At 42.5% G+C, this 25,998-nt stretch overlaps 1 protein-coding gene across 3 annotated transcripts in view; it reads right to left on the bottom strand.

Moving 5' to 3' along the window:
* Positions 1 to 25,998, bottom strand: part of KDM5B (lysine demethylase 5B) — a 179,507-nt gene that overhangs the window by 126,798 nt on the left and 26,711 nt on the right. Inside the window, exons 2-5 of one of the 3 annotated variants that reach the window (XM_073319608.2) lie at positions 19,081 to 19,158; positions 9,956 to 10,078; positions 9,153 to 9,323; positions 7,516 to 7,572 (exon numbers count right to left, since the gene is read on the bottom strand). The exons of 1 other annotated variant lie outside the window; for it this stretch is intronic. In XM_073319608.2, coding sequence (XP_073175709.2) covers positions 7,516 to 7,572; positions 9,153 to 9,323; positions 9,956 to 10,078; positions 19,081 to 19,158 — 429 coding nt within the window. The remainder of the gene's footprint in view (positions 1 to 7,515; positions 7,573 to 9,152; positions 9,324 to 9,955; positions 10,079 to 19,080; positions 19,159 to 25,998) is intronic. One more of the 3 variants, XM_073319607.2, reaches the window with a different exon arrangement.

Raw genomic sequence — 25,998 nt, 5'->3', positions numbered from 1 at the left:
TTGTGCGTATATTTAGCCAGCCATGCAGAGCAATTTGCAATGCAGAATTATAAGGTGGCGGAAGAATAGGCTTTGTTCCCAATTGTTTCACAATTGTTTCATCTGGGGACGACGATGAAATGCGTGTAGGTGACAAGGTGTCTCCTCCTGTTCTTCAGTCTCCTCATTTTGGGCCTCTGAAGGTGCTGGGTCCGTCGGTGAGGGAAAGCAGGGTGTTCTAGAGGCTGGTAGGTTAGGAGGCCTAATGATCTGGGCTCTATAGATGGCCCAAGTTGGGCGGCAAGGCAATAGGAGGTAGCATCCAAGGTTGAACCTGCCAGCCTCCCATGTCTACCAATGGAGAGAGGAGTGGCCAGGATTGTACATCCCTGTGTCATCGTCCTCCTAATCATCATCACTAGAGAGGGGAGGCGCTGAAGCCCCTTGAGTGAGGATCTGGCTTGGTCCAGGCCTCGCTGAGGTACCATTGATACTGAATAAGGGGGTCCCAGGAGTAGAAGAAACAACCAGGTCTGCCTGTCTGCTGAAATGCTGTGGTACCAGGAAGCTCGGTGCTGGAGACGGCAGCGCAGTCTGAGAGGAGAGGGTGAGAACTGTCGGTGCTGAGGTCTTGATGACCTGTGTATGTGCAGCAAGTGGCGCCATTGCACTAGTCGGTGCCGGGATGTTCCTCAGCCCCACAGGGGCCGCGCTAGGAAGCTTGGCTTTAGGGCGTGCACCTGACTGAGAGCATGCTCATAACAGGTCCTTGGCTCCTTGGGAAGTCTCTGTACTGGACGTTCCTATTGCCTCTCGGTCTGAGACTCTCGATGTCATCGGTACTGGGGCAGATTTTTTGCTGGGAGACCATTTTCTTTTAAAGAAAAGGAGAACTTGTGGCACCTTAGACACTAACCAATTTATTTGAGCATGAGCTTTCGTGAGCTACAGCTCACTTCATTGGATGCATACTGTGGAAAGTACAGAAGATCTTTTTATACACACATGAAAAAATGGGTGTTTATCACTACAAAAGGTTTTCTCTCCCCCCACCCCACTCTCCTGCTGGTAATAGCTTATCTAAAGTGATTACTCTCCTTACAATGTGTATGATAATCAAGTTGGGCCATTTCCAGCACAAATCCAGGTTTTCTCCCCAGCCCCCCCCCCCCCCCCCCCACAAACCCACTCTCCTGTTGGTAATAGCTTATCTAAAGTGATCACTTTCCTTACAATGTGCGTATAAAAAGATCTTCTGTACTTTCCACAGTATGCATCCGATGAAGTGAGCTGTAGCTCACGAAAGCTTATGCTCAAATAAATTGGTTAGTCTCTAAGGTGCCACAAGTACTCCTTTTCTTTTTGCGAATACAGACTAACACGGCTGTTACTCTGAAACCTGTAATTTTCTTTTAGGTGTTCTCACTGTGGAGATGAATGAGAGCGGTGTTTGGTCACCTTTTTAGGGACAAGGTTCTTAGAGGCGGTCTTAGTTGTGCCCGTCTGCCGCTGATGACCGTTGGCCTGGACTCTAGGTCTGAGGGATTTCTCCACCACTAGCAATTTAGGTTGAAGGTCCCCGGCCTTCCGTGTCCTGGCAGTCAGTTTTTTACAGTGTGGATACTTTTGGGGAATATGGGTTTCTCCAAGGCAGCAAACGCACTGAGCATGGCCATCAGAAATGGGTATCGAGAGCCTGCAGGTCAGGCAGCATTTAAAGCCAGGGGAACCAAGCATGCCTGAAAGAGGGCAGCTCTGGAGAAAAATGGAGTCAGTCCGTTTTTATTTAGTCATCACTGACGGCGGTCCGCCAGCTGGTGGGAGAGGAAAAACTACGACTAATAAAACAAATTATTATTGTTTTTAATATGTAAGAAAACAAAAACTAAAGTTAACTAAAATTAACTAGGATTTAAGGGATAGAAAGAGAAATATTGAGCTATCTACATATTTGGAGAGATGCTGCTGTCACTCTGACTCAAGCCAAAGGCGATAGAGAAGGAACTGGGGGTCAGTTGGCTCCGCAAGCTAGGTAACTGCTCAGAGCGGTGCGAGGCAGTCAATCAGGGCACTGCTGCTACATATCTCCGATTACAAGTGCAGGGCGCCAAGACACCTACAGTGGAGTACCCACAGGGACACTCCTCAAAGAAGAATATCTCTTACAAACAGCCCAGTGACTATCCAGTCAGAGCACCAGATTTTTAAGAGTAGGCATGTAATGTAAACAGCAAAAGACAGTGCTCTGATTTACAAGTCAGTTTTTCCCCAGACCAAAACAAATCCCTCTCATGCTCTGCTTGAATAGAGGTAGAGGTGGAGTCATTGGCACCAGGGTTCTTTTCTTTGGCTTCTGGTACTAGGCAATGGGAACAGCCCTTCACCCTTGAGGAGTATTTTGCTGATCTGTACACAAATGTCCCTTCCATCCTCTGGATCAATCTTCATAAATCTTCTAGGAGACACTCTCTGATCCTTTTCCAGCAAGGGTGATCTTGTTTGTTCCCCCTCAATAGGGGACGTTGGTATGCTACTCTGAGATGAGTCTAACTGGCACCATCACTGTAAACAGCCTGGTAGGATACAGGATAGGGCAGGCTTGAGACGCCTTCTTTAGGCCTTTGTCACCCTCAGGAGTGTTATCAGCCATAATCACCTCTTCCTGTCACAATTTCAGCTACTTTTTACCCAGTAACCCCCCCACTTTCATGACTATGGACTTATAACGAGAACTTCATGCTACTCACCAAGCCTAGAGCAACAGATCAGTTCCAAAGAAAGCTGAACCAAAGGCAGTATGATCACTGTATACTTTTATAAAACATCTCAATGGGGAAATTTTTAGGGAATTTTGAGGCTTATCTCTTCCTTTCTACTCCCACTGTCAATCTATAATATCTCTCTATCTTTTTGTTTATCACACTCCTTGGCTGCGGTGTCCTTGAAAGGCACCCCATTCACATCTGCTAGAAGACTGACCCTGATTAGAAGAAGTAAGAAGTAGAAAAGTGAGAATATGTTTTTGAAGCTTCTCCAGTCTAAAGAGGCTGCTGTCTGGGAGAGTACAGACTGGAGGGACCACATGGAGATCAATCAGAAGGATCAGAATTGGAAGGACCAACTATTCAAGGAAAAGCAGAGGGGCCAAAAGGTACATCAATAAGTGAACCAGGAACATGACCCTGCTCAAGCAAACAGATGTTGCAGAATTATCCAAAACATCCAAAACCCACCTCCACAACAGCCTTTGCATCTCATTCACAATTCATAGATATTTAGGTCAGAATGGACCATTATGATCATCTAGTCTGACCTCCGGCACAACGCAGGCCACAGAATTTCACCCACCACTCCTGCAAAAAACCTCACACCTACGTCTGAGCTATTTAAGTCCTCAAATCGTAGTTTAAAGACTTCAAGGAGCAGAGAATCCTCCAGCAAGTGACCCGTGCCCCATGCTACAGAGGAAGGCGAAAAACCTCCAGGGCCTCTTCCAATCTGCCCTGGAGGAAAATTCCTTCCCGACCCCAAATACGACCCCAATTCAGTGTCCACAAGACCACCCACCCCACCCACACACAAGGCACTAGCACAACCTACAGCCTTTTCCCTACAATTCTTTGATGGTGGAAAACAAGGAGAACTGAGACTATGTATACACTGACCTGCAAATAATGCAGGGTCAGGCAAACACCCAGCACTTTGCTTATTTAACACTAGTAATATAAGTGTAAAGTTTAATATTGTTATATAGGTGTCAACCCTCAAAGTTTACTGTTGCTAATAAGTTTATTCATTGTTTATTTGCACACAAAATTGTGGTTTTCTGAAAAATCACAAAATATTTATTGGGTGTCAAAGAAATGTTAAAGAGCAAAGCATCCCCTACTCTTACCAAATTCATAACAGATATTTAGAAATCATTTAAAATCCAGATTCAAGGCAAAACACAAAGTACACAAAAGTAGCACACCACAATAATATGGCACACTGCTAAAGCGATATTTTAAGGCCTCCCTCAGCCCTATAGCTCCTTGATGGGCTCTGGTTACTGCCTTTGTGTCTGGCTGTTTAAAATCAGCAGACAGTCTTTCCACTTAGAATCACAGAATATCAGGGTTGGAAGGGACCTCAGAAGGACATCTAGTCCAACCCCCTGCTCAAAGCAGGACCAATCCCCAACTAAATCATCCCAGCCAGGGCTTTCTCAAGCCTGACCTTAAAAACTTCTAAGGAAGGAGATTCCACTACCTCCCTAGGTAACGCATTCCAGTGTTTCACCACCCTCCTAGTGAAAAAGTTTTTCCTAATATCCAAACTAAACCTCCCATACTGCAACTTGAGACCATTACTCCTTGTTCTGTCATCAGCTACCACTGAGAACAGTCTAGATCCATCCTCTTTGGAACCCCCTTTCAGGTAGCTGAAAGCAGCTATCAAATCCCCCCCTCATTCTTCTCTTCCGCAGACTAAACAATCCCAGTTCCCTCAGCCTCTCCTCATAAGTCATATGTTCCAGTCCCCTAATCACTTTTGTTGCCCTCTGCTGGACGTCTTCCAATTTTTCCACATCCTTCTTGTAGTGTGGGGCCCAAAACTGGACACTTCCCCCCTCCACTCTGACAGCTCACCTTAACTGATCACTCTCGTTATAGTGGGCATGGCAACACCCATTTTTTCACGTTGTGTGTGTGTGTGTGTGTGTGTGTATCTATATCTACCTCCTGTATTTTCCACTGCATGCATCTGATGAAGTGAGTTTTAGCCCACGAAAGCTTATGCTCAAATAAATTTGTTAGTCTTTAAGGTGCCACAAGTACTCCTCGTTCTTTTTCCTGACAGTGAAGTTTCCCCTTCCCTTCGCTTCACAAATATTATGCATTATTCTACTATGACGAGAAGAGTTGCCTCACTGAGATCCAGCCTTTCCATGAGACATCACCAGAGGCCTTTCAACCTACCAAAAGCACATTCAACAGTCATCCTGCACCTGCTCAGACACTAGGTAACTCTCCTTGCTACTGTATGGGCATCCAGTCTATGGTTTCATAAACAAGGGACACAAAGGATAGGCTGGGTTCCCCAGAATCATTATTAGCATTTCAACCCCACCTATATGAATGTGTCAGTCTGGGAAGTATGTTCACGCTTGCATCTTTTGGAAAAGTCCAGTATACCTGAAAATGCAAGTGTCACACACACACACACACTGTCCATCCAACAGTAATGTCAGTGAAATGTTCCCAGTGATCCATCAGTATTAGCACAGCCATGGAAAAGTACCCTTTCTCATCACGTACTCAGTGGCAAGGTGGGATGGCCCAGAACCCCAGAGTCACAATACTGTGCAGCACCAAAGGCTTCATGGCCTTGCACACCAGGATGACAACTGCCCCCACAGTAGATTTCACAATTCTGAACTGATTGCCCACAGCCCAAAAGTAGTATGAGGCTGCAAGCTTCCAGAGCATGATTGCTAGATCCTTTTCCATTGTCAAAGCAGTTCTCATTCTGGTGTCTCTGCACTGGATGGATGGGACATAGCCTCCCACATCTCAAAATTTTGCAACCACTGCTGATTGCCACAGATCTGTATCACAATGTGATGTGTTCCATCACTCAGTGCTTGTTTCTTGGTCCCTGAAATGCTGATCCACTGTGTGGAGCTGATCAACAAATGTCTGAAGCATCCTGAAGTTTCTATGCACTGTTCACATCATTCACTTATCCTCCTCAGAGCATCCTGTCTCACCTTCATCAAAGCACCACTGGTTGCTGTTACAGTGGTAGTCACTGAAGTTCTGCAAATACAGAATAATCCCATGTCCTGTCTCTAAAACCAGACACGAGAGCTCCGCATATTTCTAATAGCGAGATGGCAAAGAGAACAAAAGCAGTACAAGGAACAGTAGGAATTTTTAAAAAGGCATGAAGATGATCATCTAGAAGAAGCTTTAGGGAATGGAAGAAAGGGAATTGTGGGAACTTAACCCCAAGCTCCCATAATTCCCTGAGTGAAGTGCAGGTGTTCCACAATGCATTGCAAAAATGTTCTGCAAAGCACTGTGCTGGACAGTGATGTAGAGATATCAGGATGCTAATCCATGGCGCACCACGGCTTCTGCCAATATAACCTCTTATATGTGACACCAGCAAAAATAGCCGAGAGTGCATGTATTTTAGCAACATAGCAACATCAGCAACTGCAAGGCAGCAGAAGTTCTGGTGACAAAACATTCTAGTGTAGAGATGGCCTGAGCTGAGTTTTTAAATATAAACAAGAGCAAGACCTGGTGTATTTTTAATACCTAGGCTGCTTGAATCAGAAAATAATTTTAGGAAAAAATGTGCAGGTTTACTTAAGAGTCTTTAGAATAAGTTGCAAGGACTTTTCATTCACTAACTACAGTGTGAAGAATCATAAGCATGCTTCACATCTGCTATCCCTTACATGTAAGGCAACTTATATTTATCCATCTCCTTATATGCAATTATAGTGAGCAATACAACTGAGACACATCTAGCCCAGTGTTAAATAGGTAATGATGAATAAATTACTTCTCTGGGGCACTTCTTTAAGCACCTATTAATTTGCAGACTATAATGTCAGTTTTGCCTGTTTTGATCATCCACACACGTCTTACTTTCTGTCTCCATTTTTAGATTTTTGGATTTATTGAACCATAAATACTAAGGTTTCAACGAAAAACTACTCATTAAGCACCAAAATTTCCTGTTACACTACTATATTATGTATGCAGATGGTACAATGTAAGAAGTTCTTCAAATAGAACATTTTCCAAAAAGGCAATTAAAACATATATTTAAGGCATAAAACTCATAATAAATTCAGGCTGTGCATGGGACTGAACACATTCTAAGCTACACCGTACTAGTGAGTGAAAAAATACTCCTTTCTATACTCTTGGCTTTCACAGCATCAATGCAATATAGTAGGTGCCATCAATTACAAAGTAGTTTCACAGACTGCACATACCAGTCTTTTGTAGATGATCTTGGCTTGCTGCAAACAGAGCTTCTTTTCAAGGCTTATTGAAATATCAAAGAAAGGGAAAACATGTCTGAAACTGACAGCTGTAAAATCCAGTAGCAGTATCTTATCTAAGAATGAAATCATACGAGGCCAAGATACTCAGGAAAGAACTGAATAGATAATAAAAAGGACAGCTGTACAAGCACCATCTGGGAAACCACTGCTTACTGAGAACTTGTGACACAATGCAAAAAAGATGACCTTTGGTCAGGGATATCAAATATCAATTCAAAGGAGAAATAATTCATTGTAAAATAAACTCATTAGTTAATAGAAGGCACGTCAGCAAAAATAAAATCTAAGCAGGGTGAAAACTGAGCCCAAAGAAACATTTCTATGGATTCTCTCAGTTTTTCCATCCAATTCATAAGAAAACATTAATACCACACACAGAAAGACGGAAGGAGAATATAGTAACAATTTAAAAACAGCAACAACGTTTTTTGGGGTTTTTTTTGGTTAATAAATGAAGTTAAACATACCTTTTCCAGAACTGCATGATCCACTAAACACATCAGTTTGGAACAAATGTCAGGTGCCTAGTGCAAGAGAGAGCTTGGAAAGTTATATTTAAAAGGAAGTGTGACCTCATTAAATGAGATCACAAGCAGCCATTTGAGAATCTTTGTGTTCTTAAAATGGTCCATTACTGAGAAATAATGTATTTAACATCAGTTCTGTGAAAGACAATTGTTCTAAAGGCTTAGATTTTCAGAGCGTTTATGGTCACAGCCACCACTCTATTTTAGGACACTAAATTATATGTTCCCACCTCAAAAAAAATAAGAGAACGGGATCAGATGTGACAGAGCAAAATGTCTTCACAAAAGAGAAACCACAATTACTTTAGTGTTCAGAATGAACAAAAATGGAAAGATGCTAGTTAATACCTTATTGGAATGCTGTTGCTTTCCACCATGCAATAAGAATTATTTCAGAGGAAAGGTGAAGTGTATTTGGTAAAGATAGTTTTCCTAGACTTAAGGTTTTTCATCCCACAGATTGAAAACAATCTACATTAGCATATATGTCTAAAATCCAGTGGTCAGAATTACCATTTTTTTTAGAGCCTAAAGATATTTTTTTAAACTATTCTTCAATGTGATAACCACAAGATACATAAAGAGCCTTACATTCCAGTCTCTTCTGATTTGCTCATGTCAAATCTCTATTCTCATTTTGGCAGCTCTAACTAACAGGCACTAATATTGCTCTTTACTGTAAACTCAGACAATCCTCACAAGTTTTTTTTATTATGAAACCCACCCACGTTGAAAAGCATGTCAGGGTGGGAGTGGTTAACACGGATTAAAATGGATTTCTGCAAGTGCTACCAAATAAGTAATAAACCAACACTGATCTGAAAGAAGTCTTGTACTTGTATTAGTTTCCATCCTCATTCAACCCACTTATTAATGGCCAAAAACTAAACATGAAGATTTTAAGTTAGAAAAACTCAGCAACAACTCTGGCAGTCTACATTATGATTTCCATGGATTTGATCAAAACATCATTCACATGTCATTCTCTCTCTCTCTTCATAGTGGAGATCTTTCACCATATTATGTATAAAAAAAATGCAAAGTGAGTTGACAAATGGCTATAAAGTTACAAGACTCATTATATTCCATCCGTTATCTTTGGATCGCAATTATTCCTAGAGATATTATTCATTTATTCTCTGTCAGATGGATGGACAAATAAATGGTTTGTAAATATTTTAAAAGTCTGCAACGCACAGAGGAGTCGCAAAGAGGACATTCCAGAAAGTCTAAATACCTGCTGTAAAATAAGGCTTTTAAATACTGTAGAGAGGAAGAAATACAAACTGGTAGTGTCCAAACAGGTTTCATGTCTTCAGGTAAGAGGTTTCCTTGAAGGGGTCCTTCACAAAATTCCAGTACTTTATCTTCCATTTGATAAAGTTCTGTCTGTGGATTACTAACATACTCATCTCATGACCTTAGTATCTAAGTAACAAGATGAAGGCTATGAAACAAACAAATGCAATCTTTAAAGATTTTAGAAGTGCTGCCCAAAAAGGAAACAACCCACTAGTTGGTGAATTTATCCAGGTTTTAGCTAGCCAGGGGAAAACAAAAAACACCATACCACTCACCAGTAGACTAGCTCCAGACTGGAATAAGTTGTAAGGATAAAGAATACGTTCATAATGAGCACGGATGTGTGAACCCACTGCCTTGCCTGGAGCAAAACCCATTCTGATGGCTATTTTCGTCCATTTTCTCTCCTTACAGACTAAGTCAAATCCACCTTCTTCTGCAACTAGCTATAAAGGAAAAATACAATGGTCACATATACAAAAATAAAATCATTAGTGTATAGAGATCTACTGCTAGTAAAAAAAAAAGTTACAAAGGGAAAAGTATTTGCTATTGCAGCTGCTACCATATGCAATAAATACTTTAAATACAGCTTTCACATTAAGAGAATGCTGTAGCTTAAATCCTTTAATTAGCTAGTCAGAAAACTGAAAGACCTCTGAAAAAGCTCATAGATTCACAGATTCCAAGGCTAGAAGGGACCACTGTGATCATCTGAACTCTTGTAGAACACAGGTCACAGAACTTCTCCAAAATATTGCTTTACAATACGCACCAGAAGGGAAGATTAGATGCAGGTTTATAGTTCAGTCTAGTTGGAGGATTCTCTCAGGCTGCATTTCTAAGGCTGTACTACTGAATCAGCTTTCCAACACTACTTTTTAGTGCAATATAAACAGTTCTTGTCTTGAATCCATTTCACAGAATATGTCTCAAGGAGTTTAATCATACATTAAAAACGCTTCCAAACACAAAAACTCTATTGAAGTAGCTTACTAAAGATGACTTGACTTCAGTCTAGGAACAGAAGTAATGTGGCATCTTTTGCAGGAAAAACTATTTTAAAAAACAGTCTTACCCTATTAAGTTGAAATAAATCCAAGATCTTCCTCTCTACATGTGGAATTTTCAATGTACATCCTTGGAGCTCCCAAAACTTTGCAATCTGGTCCAGAAAATTCAGCTTCACACGGGTCTGAGCCTAACAGAAGACAGTGTGCTTTCAATAATGCAGTTCAATTTAGCTTCTACTTTCCAATGTTTTCAATATTAGAACATCTTCAAGTTCAGATCTTTGGTTATGTTCCAAAATCCCTCTTTAAATGTATTTGCACCTAGTATAATAAAGGTAGACATGACTGGCTTCCTTTCATTTTTGTTTACTTGGGAAAGATGCTGGATTGACTGCATTGAAATTGAAGTTCTCCAGATATCTAGAAGGATAGCCTTGTCAATGTGTTTGAACTCTATCATAGATGGATCACATTTGTTTGGGAAAGGAAACTTCTGTCTCCACTGGGTCTTTGGCATCCCTGCTAATGTCACCAATTGTGATTTCAAGATGTATCTACCATTTGAAGGCCATGACTGGAATCAGTTATTTAAAAAAAAAAAAAAAGAGACTCGCTATTCAATCTTAAGAGCCAATGTCATCTCCTCTATATTCCCTGTGTTAGACCTGATCCATTCTCAATAATGATGTTCACTGGCTCTATGTTAGAAAACCTATCCTCTCCAAAAGACTAGATCACTGAGGCAAGAAGCACAGAAAAGGATCTATACAGTGGCAAGCCTTCCCCACTCATAGATGTGCACAGGCAAGGTGAGAGCAACCTTATGCCTCCTTTGCTGGAGTAAGAAGTTGCACCAGTCCCTCCAGTAGTAAATTCTCTAAGTAGGTCCCTGAGCATTAGAGGGCTGGGGTGACATGGCATGCCCTCACAGGACCCCTTCCTATACCCCACCCGCCCAAAGAGCTGCAGCTTCATTTCTGATGCAGATTTGTGGGTTTACCCAAATACAAATTAATGAGAGTTACTGCATAGATTCATTTTCTTCTGTGAGGGGATTCATCTTTCAAGTCATCTTCACAAATTGTCTTTAAAAGTTACCGAATCTACACTGTATTGGACACGAATGCTTCAGTGAACATTTGAACTGGTCAAAGAAACAGAACCTTTGGCTACCAAAAGTGCTTTCTCCGCTACCACATAATGCATTTGCCAGTACATGTTTTACTGCAAAACTAGCAACCAGTAACTTAAAATAAATAAATAAATAAAATCACACTCTGAATCAGACAGGTAAGTGCCAGATGAATAATGGTCCAAACTCTAATACAACCCTAATTCTATCAAAAAAACCTTTTTTTTAATTTTATCATCACAAAGTGCCTACAAGAACTGAGCTGTGATTCATTCCTATATTAGCTGGAATCAAAGCTATACCTTTGAGCTTAGAAAACATTTGCTGATATTTTAAACCCTTCATTGTTTGGAATTCTCTCTTTGAAACTTAGAATAAGTTATCCATACCAATCTGGTCCACTTCCATTTGATAAATTATTCCACTCTCAAAAAGAACTTTAACATTACATTTCTGCAGACTTCTGTGTTTAGTCACTACATCTTCACTAACATCAATGAGACCTGGTACAGAGTTACTTAAAATTCCTTCTGTTCGTTCAGCAGCATAGTATGAAATAGATCTTCTACTCTGGGCTTTTCTGAGAAATGGTAATACTATTTTAAAGTTGCAATGAACTTATGAATCCCACAGAACCCCACATATGAAATTGCCCTCTTGTTGACTATGCCTGCTGAGAATCAACTTTCCATGGCAGTTTTTAAAGATTTAAAACTCATGTCAGTTTTTAAATGCCTTTTGGCAAAGGGAATAGGCACAATCAATGCAAAAATAAACGTTTTTAAATTTAAAAGAAGTTTTCAAAAATTCAGACTAAGCAACTGGCTTCAATGTGGTGAATCGAGTGAGATAATGCAGGATTTCATTGTTTGGCCAACAAGTTTATCATACTTAATGAGATGCTATTACATACAATTCTTGGAGACAAAGTGACAGAAAATGACTAAGGGCACAGCTACACTAGAGAGTCTCCCACCGACAGCGCTATCCACACCAGTAATTATGTCGCTTGGTGGAGTGATCTATTCACACCCCTGAGCGACATACGTTATGCCGAATAGACTATGTCTACCCTGAAGTTTAAGAACATCTTCCTGGCTCATCACCAGTGTTCCCTCTAATTTTTCCCACGCATGTGCGGCATGAATTTTGTTATGTGCACCAATATGTAGGTAATTTGTTATTGGCGCACATAAAATTCATATGGCGAGGGTGGGGCCGAGGGTTGGGGTGAGGGGGGAGTGAGGGTTCCAGCTGGGGGTGTGGTCTCTGGGGTTGGGATGAGGGGTTTGGGGTGCAGGCTGCCCTGGGGTTATGGTGAGGAGAGAGGACTCCCCCAAGCTCTCCCCCGCCACAGCAGCACCTGGGCGGGGGGTGGGGGGGAAAAAGGCATCTCTCCCCAGCTGCAGCAGATCCAGGCCGGGGCTGGGTTGAGGCACCTCTTCCTGGGCCAGGCAGGTCGGGGGTGCTTAATAGGCTGCTGTGCAGTTGCGCAGCTTAGACGGAATTAAGTTCATGACTAGCTGTCTATTCCCTGCATATAATCCCTTCACTGCCTCCCTTTCTCCACCACAAACTTATTGTCCTGACCTTCAAAGCTCTCCATATAAAAGCCTTCCCTTTTCTGAACTATTATCTTTCCAAGAAGCTGAGTCCTGCCAGTTTCCCTCTGCTATCTATGCCAGCCTTGGCCACCTGCTTGTCTACTTCTCCCACAAGCACCACTGCGCTTTGTCTCCTGCAGTCCCTTACTCCCAGTGGAAAATTCTAAAGCCACCAGCTTATCCTCCCTCACGTCCCTCCTCAAAGCTACACACCTTAATGCATAAAGAATACTGCCCTCTCAAAACAGCAAAGCAGGAGATGAGATATTACTGCTACTGACCAGCTAAAAATTGCCCACAGAATTAGTCCATGCTAAATTATATTACATTTGTTATCAACATCCTTCCTCACCCCTACCCACTTGTCTTATTTTTATGAATGTAAGACCTTCAGGGGACTATATGTTTGTACAGTGCTTTAGCACAATGGGAGCATGACCTGGTTGAGGTCTCTAGGCACTACTGCAATACAAATGTTAAATAACTAGGGCTGCTGATAAATTGCAGTTAACTCACGTGATTAACTCAAAAAAATTAATCGTGATTAAAAAAATAATCACAATTAATCCCAGTTTTAATTGCGTTGTTAAACAATAGAACACCAATTAAAATTTTTAAAATATTTTTGGATGTTTTTCTACATTTTCAAATATATTAACTTCAATTACAACACAGAATACAAAGTGTACAGTGCTCACTTTATATTATTTTTATTACAAATATTTGCACTGTAAAAATAACAAAATAGTATTTTTAAATTCACCGCATACAAGTACTGTAGTGCAATCTCTTTATTGTGAAAGTACAACTTACAAATGTAGATTTTTGTTATTGTTACATAACTGTACTCAAAAAACAAAAGAATGTAAAACTTTAGAACCTACAAGTCCACTCAGCTCTACTTCTTGTTCAGCCAATCACTAAGACAAACACTAAGAGTGCTATAACATGAAATATATGTCAGAATGAGGGTAAAACAGAGCAGCAGACATACAATTCTTCCCCCAAGTAGTTGAGTCACAAATGTAATTAACGCATTATTTTTTTAACGAGCATCATCAGCATGTCTTCTGAAATGATGGCTGAAACATGAAGGGTCATACAAATGTTTAGCATTTCTGGCATGTAAATACCTTGCAATGCTGGCTAAAAAAGTGCCATGCGAATGTCTGCTCTCACTTTCAGGTGACATTGTAAATAAGAATTAAGAAGCATTACCCCCCATAAATGTAAACAAACTTGTTTGTCTTAGCCCTAGTCTACACTACAAGGTTAGGTTGAATTTAGCCGCATTAGGTTGATTTTATAAGCAATGCGGCTACACAACCAACCCCATTCCGTCAACCTCACGGGCTCTTAAAATCGACTGCTGTACTCCTCCCCAGCAAGGGGAGTAGTGCTAAAATCTACCTTCCTGGGTTGAACGTGGGGTAGCGTAGATGCAGCGTTCTGCAATTCAATGGTATCGGCCTGCTATCCCAGAGTGCTCCAAAGTGACTGCTCTGGACAGTGCTTTCAACTCCAATGAACTAGCCAGGTACACAGAAAAAGCCCTAGGAACTTTTGAATTTCATTTCCTGTTTGGTCAGCGTGGCGATCTCAGCAGCACAGGTGACCATGCAGTCCCACAATCAGAAACAAGCTCCAGCATGGACAGAAAGGGAGACACTGGATCGGATTGCTGTATGGGGAGAAGAATCTGTGCAGGCAGAACTCCAATGAAAAAGAAGAAATGCTAATAAAAATGCCAAAATCTCACAGGGCATTGTGGAGAGAGGCTACACCAGGGACACACAGCCGTGCCACGTGAAAGTTGAGCTCAGGGAAGCCTACCAAAAGACAAAGGAGGCAAATGGTCGCTCCAGGTCAGAGCCCCATATATGTCGCTTCTATGATCAGCTGCATGCCATTCTAGTGGGGGACCCTACCCCATCACTGTCTGTGGACACCTGCAAGGGGGGAGTCTCACACAACACACAGGAGTAGTTTGTGGATGAGGAAGAGAAGGAAGAGGAGAATGCGCAGCAGGCAAGCGGAGAATCCGTTCTCCCCAGCAGCCAGGACCTTTTCATCACCCTGGAGCCAATACCCTCCCAAGGCGGGTTCCCCGACCCTGAAGCCGGAGAAGGCACCTCTGGTGAGTGCACATTTGTAACTACACTACAGGGGTTAAAAGCAATTGTGTTTAATGTTTGATTTGCCCTGAAGAATTGGGATGCATTCGCGACCAGTACAGCTACTGGAAAAGTCTGTTAACGTGTCTGGGGCTGGAGAGGAAAATCCTCCAGGGACATCTCCATGAAGCTCTCCTGGAGGTACTCTGAAAGCCTTTGTAGAAGGTTTCTGGGGAGGGCTGCCTTATTTTGTCCTCCACGGTAGGACACTTTACCATGCCAAGCCAGTAGCAAGCAGTCTGGAATCATTGCAGCACTAACCATGGCAGCGAATGGTCCTAGGTTTTGGTCACATTCATGCAACATTTGGTCTTTATCTTTCTGTGTCAGCCTCAGGAGAGTGATATTATTCATGGTCACCTGGTTGAAATAGGCAAATTTTTGTAAGGGAACAGTAAAAGGACCCCGTTTATGCTGGGCTGTTTGCACTTGGCTAAAAGGGATCATCCCAGAGAATAGCCATGTGGTGGAGTGGGGGACAGGTGTGTGCTGCACATTCACCCGAAAACTGCAGCCTCTCCTTTTAAATGGCAAACCCAACTGGCATTGCTTGCTATGGGAAAGGAGGGCACTGCAGTTAGAAGCCATTCCCACATGTTATGAAGGCGGAAGAAGCCAACTATAGCTGCCTGGAAACCAAATTCTGTTGCCCAGACATGTGTGATGTGTCACTATACCAGCAGGCGCTCAATATAAAAGGCAAAATGTGACCTTATACCTAAAGCACATGGGCTGTCTGCTGTGAATTGCTTGATTCACTGTGAAAGTCTCCCTTTTGTTCTCAGAAATGTATCTTCTTAAATTTTATTCTCCCTTTTTAATCCCCCTGCAGGTGCAAATGTTTATATGCTCCCCATATCATATCCGTCCTTGAGGTTATCACAGATTAGAAGGCAAAAAAAACAAAACAAAAAAAAAACCTGCACTCGCGATGACATGTTTTCAGAGCTCATGCAGTTCTCCCACATGGATAGGGCACAGCTGAATGCATGGAGGCATTCGGTGGCAGAGGCCAGGAAAGCATACAGTGAGCATGATCAGAACACGCAGGAGGCGACGCTGAGGCTAATGTGGGAGCAAATGGACATGATCAGGCATCTGGTGAAGCTGCAGGAAAGGCAAGAGCACAGACCGCTGCTATATCCATTGTATAACCACCTGCCCTCCTCACCAAGTTCCATATCCTCCTCACCCAGATGCCCAAGAACACGTTGGGGGAGGCTCCAGGCACCCAGCCACTCCACTCCAGAGGATGGCCCAAGCAACAGAAGGCTGTCATTCCAACAGCTCTGATTTGTGGTGTGGCTACAATAAGCAATGTGGCCTTGTCCTTCCCTCCTCCCCCACCCCACCCGGAGTACCTTGTCAGTGATCCCCCCCCCCCTTTTTTTTTTTAAAAAATAATTAAAGAATGCATGGATTCAACACAATAGGGACTTTATTTCCTTTGCCAGCTGTGGTCAAAGTGGGGAGGGGGATTGGCTTACAGAGAAGTAAATTCAACAAAGGGGGCGGTTTTGCATCAAGGAGAAACACATACAACTGTCACACTGTAGCATGGCCAGTCATGAAACTGTTTTTCAAAGCCTCTCTGATGCGCAGCGCGCCTAGCTGTGCTCTTCTAATCGCCCTGGTGTCTGGCTGCTCAAAATTGGCCGCCAGGGGATTTGCCTCAACCTCCCACCCTGCCATAAACATCTCCCCCTTACTCTCACAGATATTATGGAGCACACAGCAAGCAGCAATAACAATGGGAATGTTCGTTGCACTGAGGTCTAACCTAGTCAGCAAACAGCGTCAGCGAGCTTTTAAAAGTCCAAAGACACATTCTACCACCATTCTGCACTTGCTCGGCCTGTAGTTGAACTGCTCCTTACTACTGTCCAGGCTGCCTGTGTATGACTTCATGAGCCATGGGAGCAAGGGGTAGGTTGGGTCCCCAAGGATAAGTATTGGCATTTCAACATCCCCAACGGTTATTTTCTCGTCTGGGAAGTAAGTCCCTTCTTGCAGCTGCTCAAACAGCCCTGAGTTCCTAAAGATGCGAGCGTCATGCACCTTTCCTGGCCATCCCACGTTGGTGTCAGTGAAACGTCCCTTATGATCCAGCACTATTGACTTGCAGCACCATTGACAAGTACCCCTTGCAGTTTACGTACTGGTTGGCAAGGTGGTCCGGTGCCAAGATAGGGGGATGCATTCTATCGCCCCACCACAGTTAGGGAACCCCATTGCAGCAAAGCCATCAGATTTGCCCAATCTGAATTGATTCCAGACTGACCGGTAGCAGTCAGTCGTTGCAAGCTTCCACAGGGCTATTACCACTTGCTTCTCAACTGTGAGGACAGCTCTCATCTCGGTATTCCTGCACTTCAGGGCAGGGAAAAACAACTCAAAGTTCCAGGAAAGTGGCCTTATGCATGCAAAAATTTTGCAGCCACTGGGAATCATCCCATACCTGCAACACTATGCAGTCCCAGCAGTCTGTGATTGTTTGCTGGGCCCAAAATCGGTGTTCCACTGTATCAACCTGCTCCACTGTCGCCATGATGTCCCAATTGACACATCCTGTGCTTTCAGGAACGTCTGTGTCCATGTCCTCCTTGTGCTGGCGTCTCCTAGCCAGGTTTTGCACATACCGCAGGATAATGCACGAGGTGTTTACAATGCTCACAACAGCAGCACTGAGCTGAGCGGGCTCCAGACTTGCCATGCTATGGTGTCTGCATGCGTAACCCAGGAAAAAAGGTGCGAAACGATTGTTTGCCATTGCTTTCACAGAGGGAGGGAAGGAGGGGAGACTGACGACAGGTACCCAAAACCACCCGCGACGATGTTTTTGCCCCATCAGTCATTGGAAGCATAACTCAGAATTCGAATGGGCAGCAGGGACCGTGGGATAGCTACCCACGGTGGACCATCCATGAGTTGATGTTAGCCACGGTATTGAGGATGCTCTCCGCCGACCTACTGCACTTAGTGGGGATGTACACAATCGACTGTATAAAATCGCTTTCTAAAGATCAATTTCTATAAAATCGACTTAATTTCGTAGTGTAGACATACCCTTAGTGACTGGTTGAACAAGAGGTGTAACTGAGTGGACTTGTAGGTTCTAAAGTTTTACATTATTTTGTTTTTGAGTGCAGTTATGTAACAACAACAAAAATCTACATTTGTAAGTTGTACTTTCACAGTAAAGAGATTGTGCTACAGTACTTGTATGCAGTGAATTGAAAAATACTATTTTGTTTATCATTTTTACAGTGCAAATATTTGTAATCAAAAATAAATATAAAGTGAGCACTGTATACTTTGTATTGTTATAACTGAAATCAATATATTTTAAAAAGTAGAAAACATCCAAAAATATTTAAATAAATGGTATTCTATTATTGTTTAACAATGCGATCAACCATAATTTTTAATCACTTCACATCCCTATAAACAGTAATTAAAAAAAACAAACTCCACATCACATTTCTCACCATATTTTAATAAACTGTATAGTCGTTTAAGTTTTGTTCCAAAGCAAACAACTTTAGCACATATTTTCACTAAATACTGCTTCCTTTCTACAGAGATTCTGAAAATATTAGTTCTATTGGGCTTGATTTCCAGAGGTATCATAGAATCATAAAATATCAGGGGTGGAAGGGACCTCAGGAGGTCATCTAGTCCAACCCCCTGCTCAAAGCAGGACCAATCCCCAATTAAATCATCCCAGCCAGGGCTTTCTCAAGCCCGACCTTAAAAACTTCTAAGGAAGGAGACTCCACCACCTCCCTAGGTAACGCATTCCAGTGTTTCACCACCCTCCTAGTGAAAAAGCTTTTTCCTAATATCCAACCTAAACCTCCCCCACTGCAACATGAGACCATTACTCCTCGTTCTGTCATCTGCTACCACTGAGAACAGTCTAGAACCATCCTCTCTGGAACTACCTCTCAGGTAGTTGAAAGCAGCTGTCAAATGCCCCCTCACTCTTCTCTTCTGTAGACTAAACAATCCCAGTTCCCTCAGACTCTCCTCATAACACATGTGTTCCAGTCCCCTAATCATTTTTGTTGCCCTCCACTGGACATTTTCCAATTTTTCCACATCCTTCTTGTAGCGTGGAGCCCAAAACTGGACATAGTACTCCAGATGAGGCCTCACCAATGTTGAATAGAGGGGAACAACCTTTTGCTTCATTGCACATCCTAAAGAATAAACTACTTTGAACATATTTACTCCTTCAAGTGGATTCTAATGTTAATGGCATCAGTTTCTGACTCTACCTCCAATTCATTCAGCCTCTGGATTCGTGGAGTAAAATGAAGTTTATCGACATCACATGCAAATGGTGGCTGCCAGTCCTGGGGAAAGAGAAAAGCTTCAGTAAACAGAATAGGAAAATTCAATACATTCTTTGTGTTTACAAGCTAGATACACCAAAAGTTAAAACAAAGCCAAACCCAAAGACAGCCTCACTTCTCCATTTCAAATATGAAGAAATCTAGTATTTTCCCCAAATGATCTCACAATACACAAACACTTCAACACACACATATTCACACACTGAAGGTAAGAAAAAGCAAAGCACTTTACAATGCTGTCTTCTAAAAATTGGAAGATTTTTAATTTCAGGTTCGATTCTTTTTGCTTTCATTCAGAAATTATGTTCATTGTGTCTTTAAATAGATTGTTTTGACATGTAATGAAATAGGTCTTCCACTAATACTCTGAAACTAAAGATGTGACTCACAAAGATTAGCCTTTAATCTCACAGACAGACATACACACACACAAATTAAAAAGAAAAGAGTACTTGTAGCACCTTAGAGACTAACACATTTATTTGAGCATAAGCTTTCGTGAGCTACAGCTCACTTCATCAGATGCATGTCACAGAGTTAGGACGTTCACTGTAACTGCAAGGTCACATTCCAAAATGGGCAGGCATCATATGTCAGTTAGAGATCTTGTCTGTCAAGCAGAAATAGTAGGTGTCCTTGGCAGAGCCTACTGTGCCATTTCCTTCATACAGGAAAAGACCCTTGTGGTGGAGAGAACATAATTACAACCTCCAGACACAGCCTGTTCAAATGTTACATATGCCACTTATTTGCTTTTTCCTGTTAGGAATTTTTGCTCTCAACATATAAATTAAACAGATTCACTGGCCACAAAAACAACTGCAATGCACAGTATTGAGTGTATTCCTGAAAAGGCAATTAGCTGGAATCAGAGACTTTTAAATGCTCAGGAGAAACACAAGCACATCAGGTAAACAATTTCTTTGCTTCTCACACCTCATAGACTTTAAGATCAGAATGGACCATCGTGGTCATCTAGCCTGAGCTCCTGTACATCGCAAGGCCACAAAACCTCACCCAGCCACTCTTGTAATAGACCCCTCACCTCTGACTGAGTTACTGAAGTCCTCAAATCATGGTTTTAAAAGACTTCAAGTTACAGCGAATCCACCACTTACACCAGTTTAAACCTGCAAGTGCCTCAGACCCCATGCTGCAGCGGAAGGCAAAGAGTCTCTGCCTGATCGCCAAGCAACAGCAGCTATGTTGTCAACCAAAAATAACTACTTTAGGAGTATTTTGTTTAAAAATATTCAGAAATAGCTGAAATATATCTAACAAGAAAACACAATACACGCCACCACTCTTACTTCGACAGAGATCATCTAAAGTTGGTGGGTAGCATTTACCTAAGATTACAAAGCAATAATATCTCTCAGACCGCTAACATTTATCACATGCAGTGTAGTTATACCCATATGTGTCTAATATCCTGGGACTGACATATATATCACAGCCAGGTGGGTGCAGTAATCTCTCTTATTGGACCAATAAAGAGATTACTGTCACACCAGCTGGCTGTGATATATATGAGATGAGGTGGGTGAGGTATAGTGTTTATTTAGAAGAGCCAAATTTAGCTTAGTTTAAATCTGATACCAATTTCTTATATATCAAGGTATCTTTTTTTTTTCTCTGTAACTATAGAAGGATAGTAATAGTAATAAGAACTTCTGATATTGAAGTGACACAGTATCAGGTGTCCAGGGAAGATCATATTTGCCTTTTCCTCAATGACTCCTTGTGGACTAGTGTTGGATCATATTAAAGAAGTTCTGTATTAAAATCACAAATGAGTTTGATTCCCCAGAGTTTAAATTCCAGGGTATTACTAATGAAGAGCTCTCTTGGTTTTTGGTGCTGTTTCTCTCCCTCTATGTGTGAAACTTGCAAGCTGCTAATTGTGTTAGTACATTCTAAGGCAGAGTCTGTTCTCAAAGCAATTCACAGAGAGAGAGACTCAAAGCAATACTCTGTAACAACAGAAACAGCACCCAGAGACTCCCCGCCCTTTTGTTGTATTAACAATTGTGATTAAAATAGAGATAGAGGATGTATGTGGATGGATGCTTGGTGTGGATATAACTGAATGATCAGGGAGGTGACAGCCTAAGAATCCAGTGTCCATCGGCTGAAGAAGGCATCAAGTGGAAATAACCAGAGGACCGCCCCCCGGAGGGCAGACTGGAATCCACCCAACAGCCTCAAGAATGGGAGAACCAAAGAACAAGATAACATCTTGGAGCCGTCAGGAATGTGCTATCTGTTGATTGATTCAGCAACAGCATGATGAAGCAATTCCCATAGACTGGCATAGGAAGAAATTCCTATAAAAATAGACTCTAAAAAGTGAGAACTTTGGGGTCTGATTCTGCAAACCAACTTCCACGAGCATCAGATGAGCATCTGACAAGGCCCTGCTCCCTCCTCATGTCCAGGCCACCTGGCCAGTGGCTTGGCATGAGCAACTCTAAGGCTGGTAACTATGATAACAACCTTGCAGAACCTGTGTGTGTGTGTTTGTATGAATGAATGTGTGAATAAATATGAGATTGAATGGAATGTTATAGCTATAACTAACTGCTTACTGAAAAGGAGTACTTGTGGCACCTTAGAGACTAACCAATTTATTAGAGCATAAGCTTTCGTGAGCTACAGCTCACTTCCTCAGAGGAAGTGAGCTGTAGCTCACGAAAGCTTATGCTCAAATAAATTGGTTAGTCTCTAAGGTGCCACAAGTACTCCTTTTCTTTTTGCGAATACAGACTAACACGGCTGTTACTCTGAAACCTGTCATAACTGCTTACTATGATTCTTTCTGTATTCACAATAAATGTGGTATTTTGCCTTTTTCCCTTTAATAAGATCCTGCTGGGTTTTATTTTATTGGTATAACACTAGGCAATATGGACATAGGTAGTATGTTTGTTTTTTTAGAGGGAACATTTAACATGAAAACTGTAATGGTCTCAAACCCAATCTCCATAGATTTTCAAGACTTTTTCACTATTACAGTGATGTCACATGCAATAGGGTTTCTTTACTATTATTACTTTTGATTTATACCCTTAATTTGGCGCAATTGTGCAGCATGAGAAGATCATGTCCAATATCACACAGGAAGCCTGTGGCAGAGCCAGAATGCTGAAAAATTGGAGCTAGTTCAGGAAGAGCCACAAGAATGATTCATAATGAGGAAAACTCACTTACAATGAGGTAACTTGCCAGGGAGCAGATTTCTAATATTAAAGAGCTCTTTGTTAGCAGACAAAGACAAAGATCCAATGGACTGGAAGCTGAAATCACCAAAGTCCAAAGTGGAACTAAGGCTATGTCTACACTTGCCATTTAAAAGCACAAAAAGTCCCTTTTTTGCGCTAAAACCAAGGGAACATCTACACTTGTTAATGACTTTTTGCAGTGAAACTCAGAAGTTTCACCGCAAAAAGAAAATCACCTTCATGAGAGGCATACAGCTCTTTCTGCACTGTTGTGAAAGTGAAGACACGTGCTACCTGTGTAAACACCATTTAGCCTCCAGAGGATATCCCACAGTTCCAAAAGTGACCACTCTGGCCAGCATCTCCTCTGCTCTGACGCCAGGTAAATGGACATCCGCCCCTCCCACTGTAAGCCCCAGGAAGTTTGAAACTCCATTTCCTGTTGTGAGTGCTCATCTGCCCAGGTGACCATGGCTGTTCCACATCCCAAACGATCCCCTGCTTGGAGCAACGCTGAGCTACTGGACCAGATCAGTGTTTGGGGAGAGGAGGTTGTGCAGTGCCAGCTGCATTCCAGCCATAGGAATTTCAATACCTATGAGCAGACTGCATGCAGATTGCAGAAAGAGCATAACAGGGACACCCTGCAGTGCAGAGCGAAGGTGAAGGAGCTGAGGAACGCATACCACAAGGCAAGGGAGGCAAACAGAGTCTGGTGCTGCACCACAAAGCTGCTGTTTTTACAGTGAGTTGGATGCAATCCTCAGTGATGACCCCACCTCCATTGCAAAGAGCCCAGTGGATACTTCTTCATGTCTGGAGTCAGTGAAAAGTGGCCCTAGCCAGGAGGAGGAGATCACAGATGAAGAGGAGGCGGCTGAGGAAGCTGTGGAGCCCATTGTTGTGTGCACTCAGGACCCCTTCTCTACTCTGGAGGTGTCTAGCCAGTGTGAGTGGCCACTGGCTGCTGAGGCAGAGGCAGGAGAGCAGAGCTCTGGAAAGTTGCTTTGCTTTGACAATGCATAAAGCAGGTTGAGGGCACAGAAAAGTACTACGATGGCTGTGTTTGTGTGCTGGGTACCCTCCCTTCATGCTAGCCCTTTTCAGAATGCGTGTATGCAATAAACCTTCTAACCCTGTGTTCCCTCACCATTGCTGGGTCCTTGTGCATCATGGATGCTTTGACTTTTGTCACCAAGAGAGTGATTTCTTACCAGTGGTGTATTGCAACATACACTGTGATTTCTGTATGTATGTTTCACAGCAATGTGTTGCTTTTGTCTCCTCAGAAAAGACTGTGGAAGACCCACCCCCCACTGTAGCAGACCGTCTGTGACGTATAAGAAAGCAACCAAGATGCACTAGGGCAGACGTGTTTTATGAGGTGATTCAACACTCCCAAGAGGAGACACATGATAAAAATAAATGGAGAGAAACCATGACAAAGTGGAAAGAGGGAGAGAACTGAGACCGAAAAGAGAATAATGCTTTCTATAGGGAAGCCACAGAGAGGCTAAACAACATTCTGGAGCGTCAGACAGATATGTTGCATTCTCTCATTACACTGCAGAGTGACCTGATTCATGCCTGCCCCCCCTTGCAGTGGGTGCAGAATTCTTTCCCATGCACTCCCCAAACTCCCACTGCACATTCTTATAGGCTCGCTGTAAATTTTTTCCATTCCTCGACAATCCACAACCACAGACAGCTTGTCAAGTGACAGCTGGAGTTATACACAGCTGTAAGGTATATGGGTGTTTTCTCTGTTTTTAAAATAAAAGCACAAATTTTTCAAAAAGAAGCTTTATTTGTGTGTTCACATTTCTGTACATGTCATCACAGCTACAAGTCAACTAGCACTTCATCTTCACTGACGTTACATACAGAACCGCCATGTAGCACAGCACATGCCGTTAACACTTCCTTTCCCAAGCACAGCAGCAAAATTTAATGATTTTCATTTGCAAAAACTTTTCCCTCAAGGCATCCCGGATCCTAACTGCCACACACTGTGCCCCTCTAATAGCCCTGGTATCCACTAGCGCCTGCAAAACCATGCAAAAGTACCCCTTACGATTTATATACTCGGTGCCAAAGTGGGCCGGGGCAACAATAGGGATGTGCGTACCATCTATCGCCCCTCCACAGTTAGGGAAGCCCATTTCTGCAAAGCCATCCAAAATGTCATGCACATTACCAAGAGTCACGGTCTTGCGCAGTAGGATGCGATTAATGGCCTTGCACACTTGAGTTACCATGGCACCAACGGTCGATCTCCCCACTCCAAACTGGTTTACAACCGACCAGTAGCTATCTGGAGTCACCAGCTTCCACAATGCGATTGCCACACACTTCTCTACAAAAAGAAAAGGAGTACTTGTGGCACCTTAGAGACTTCTATAGTGATTGCAGCTCTCAGTCTGGTGTCCTTGCAAAGTAGGGTCTGGGGAAAGCTCAGCACATTGTTCCACGAAGGTGGCTCTCCACATCCAAAAGTTTTGAAGCCACTGGTCGTAATCCCAGACATGCGTAACAATATGATCCCACAACTCTGAGCTAGCTTCCCTAGCTGTTCCACAGTACACAGCTCCTCAGTTAATGCCAAAAGCAATCAAATGTTACTTCTTTCAATTTCAGGCAGCTCATCAGGCATCTCTGACTGCAGCTCTCTTTGCAGGTTTAGGAACAGCTGCACTGCCAAGCGTGATGTGCAAGTGACAACTATCAGAGTAGTGGACAGGAGTGCCAGATCCATTCCTGCTTGTAGATGTGGCAGGGAAAAAAGCCAGACAGCAGGGGGTTTTAAAAAATGCTGCAAAAGAAACAAGGAAGCAATGGGGCTGCTGGGACACGAAGCAGTGCATCACAGGGCACTGAGCAGGGACCGGGACCCAGAATGCCTTCCGCTCACCTCCCTTCCCACAAGACCTATCAAGTGAGCTGCACTGTGGGATAGCTGCCCTATAGCGCTGCTCTCATCAGCAATGAAAGTGCTGTAATGTAAACATTCTCTGATGCCTGAGGAATTAAGTGAGTACACAAACCAGCGCTTTTCTTTCACCGGTTCCCTATCACCAATGAAATTTACAGTGCAAAAACTCTGCAAATGTAGACATACCCTAAGATATAAATGGGTAATTAACCATTGCACAGATTCCCAAGGGATGGCAAGATTTGAAGTCTTTCTAAAAGATATGATCTAGTTTCATTCCAGAAATCTTTGAACTAGATCACTTAGCTAAACTCTAAGGTCTGTAAAAAGAAAAGGAGTACTTGTGGCACCTTAGAGACTAACCAATTTATTTGAGCATAAGCTAGGGTCTGTGTTATGCAGGAGGTCAGACCAGATAATCATAATGGACCCTTCTAGCCTTAAAATATATGAAAGGGAACTTTTACACTAAGATTAAATAGAGAGTTTGTATCATTTGAATGTCTAATAACCTATACATACGTCAAGAGCAGCACTTATTCTAGGATACAAACAAAGCTGTCCATCGTCTCATAGGAATAGCATATTGACAAGTTGCATGCATGAATCCTAGAGTTCTATACACATTCCACAATGCCTATAATAGTCCTGAGCCAGTTGATCAGTTTCAGGGAGCTCCTGCTTTTA

This window comes from Lepidochelys kempii, chromosome 21 (assembly GCF_965140285.1).
Source record: "Lepidochelys kempii isolate rLepKem1 chromosome 21, rLepKem1.hap1, whole genome shotgun sequence".
Lineage (NCBI taxonomy): Eukaryota > Metazoa > Chordata > Testudines > Cheloniidae > Lepidochelys > Lepidochelys kempii.
The sequence above is the reverse complement of the archived record's forward strand: the minus strand, read 5'-3'. Positions and strand labels throughout refer to the sequence as shown.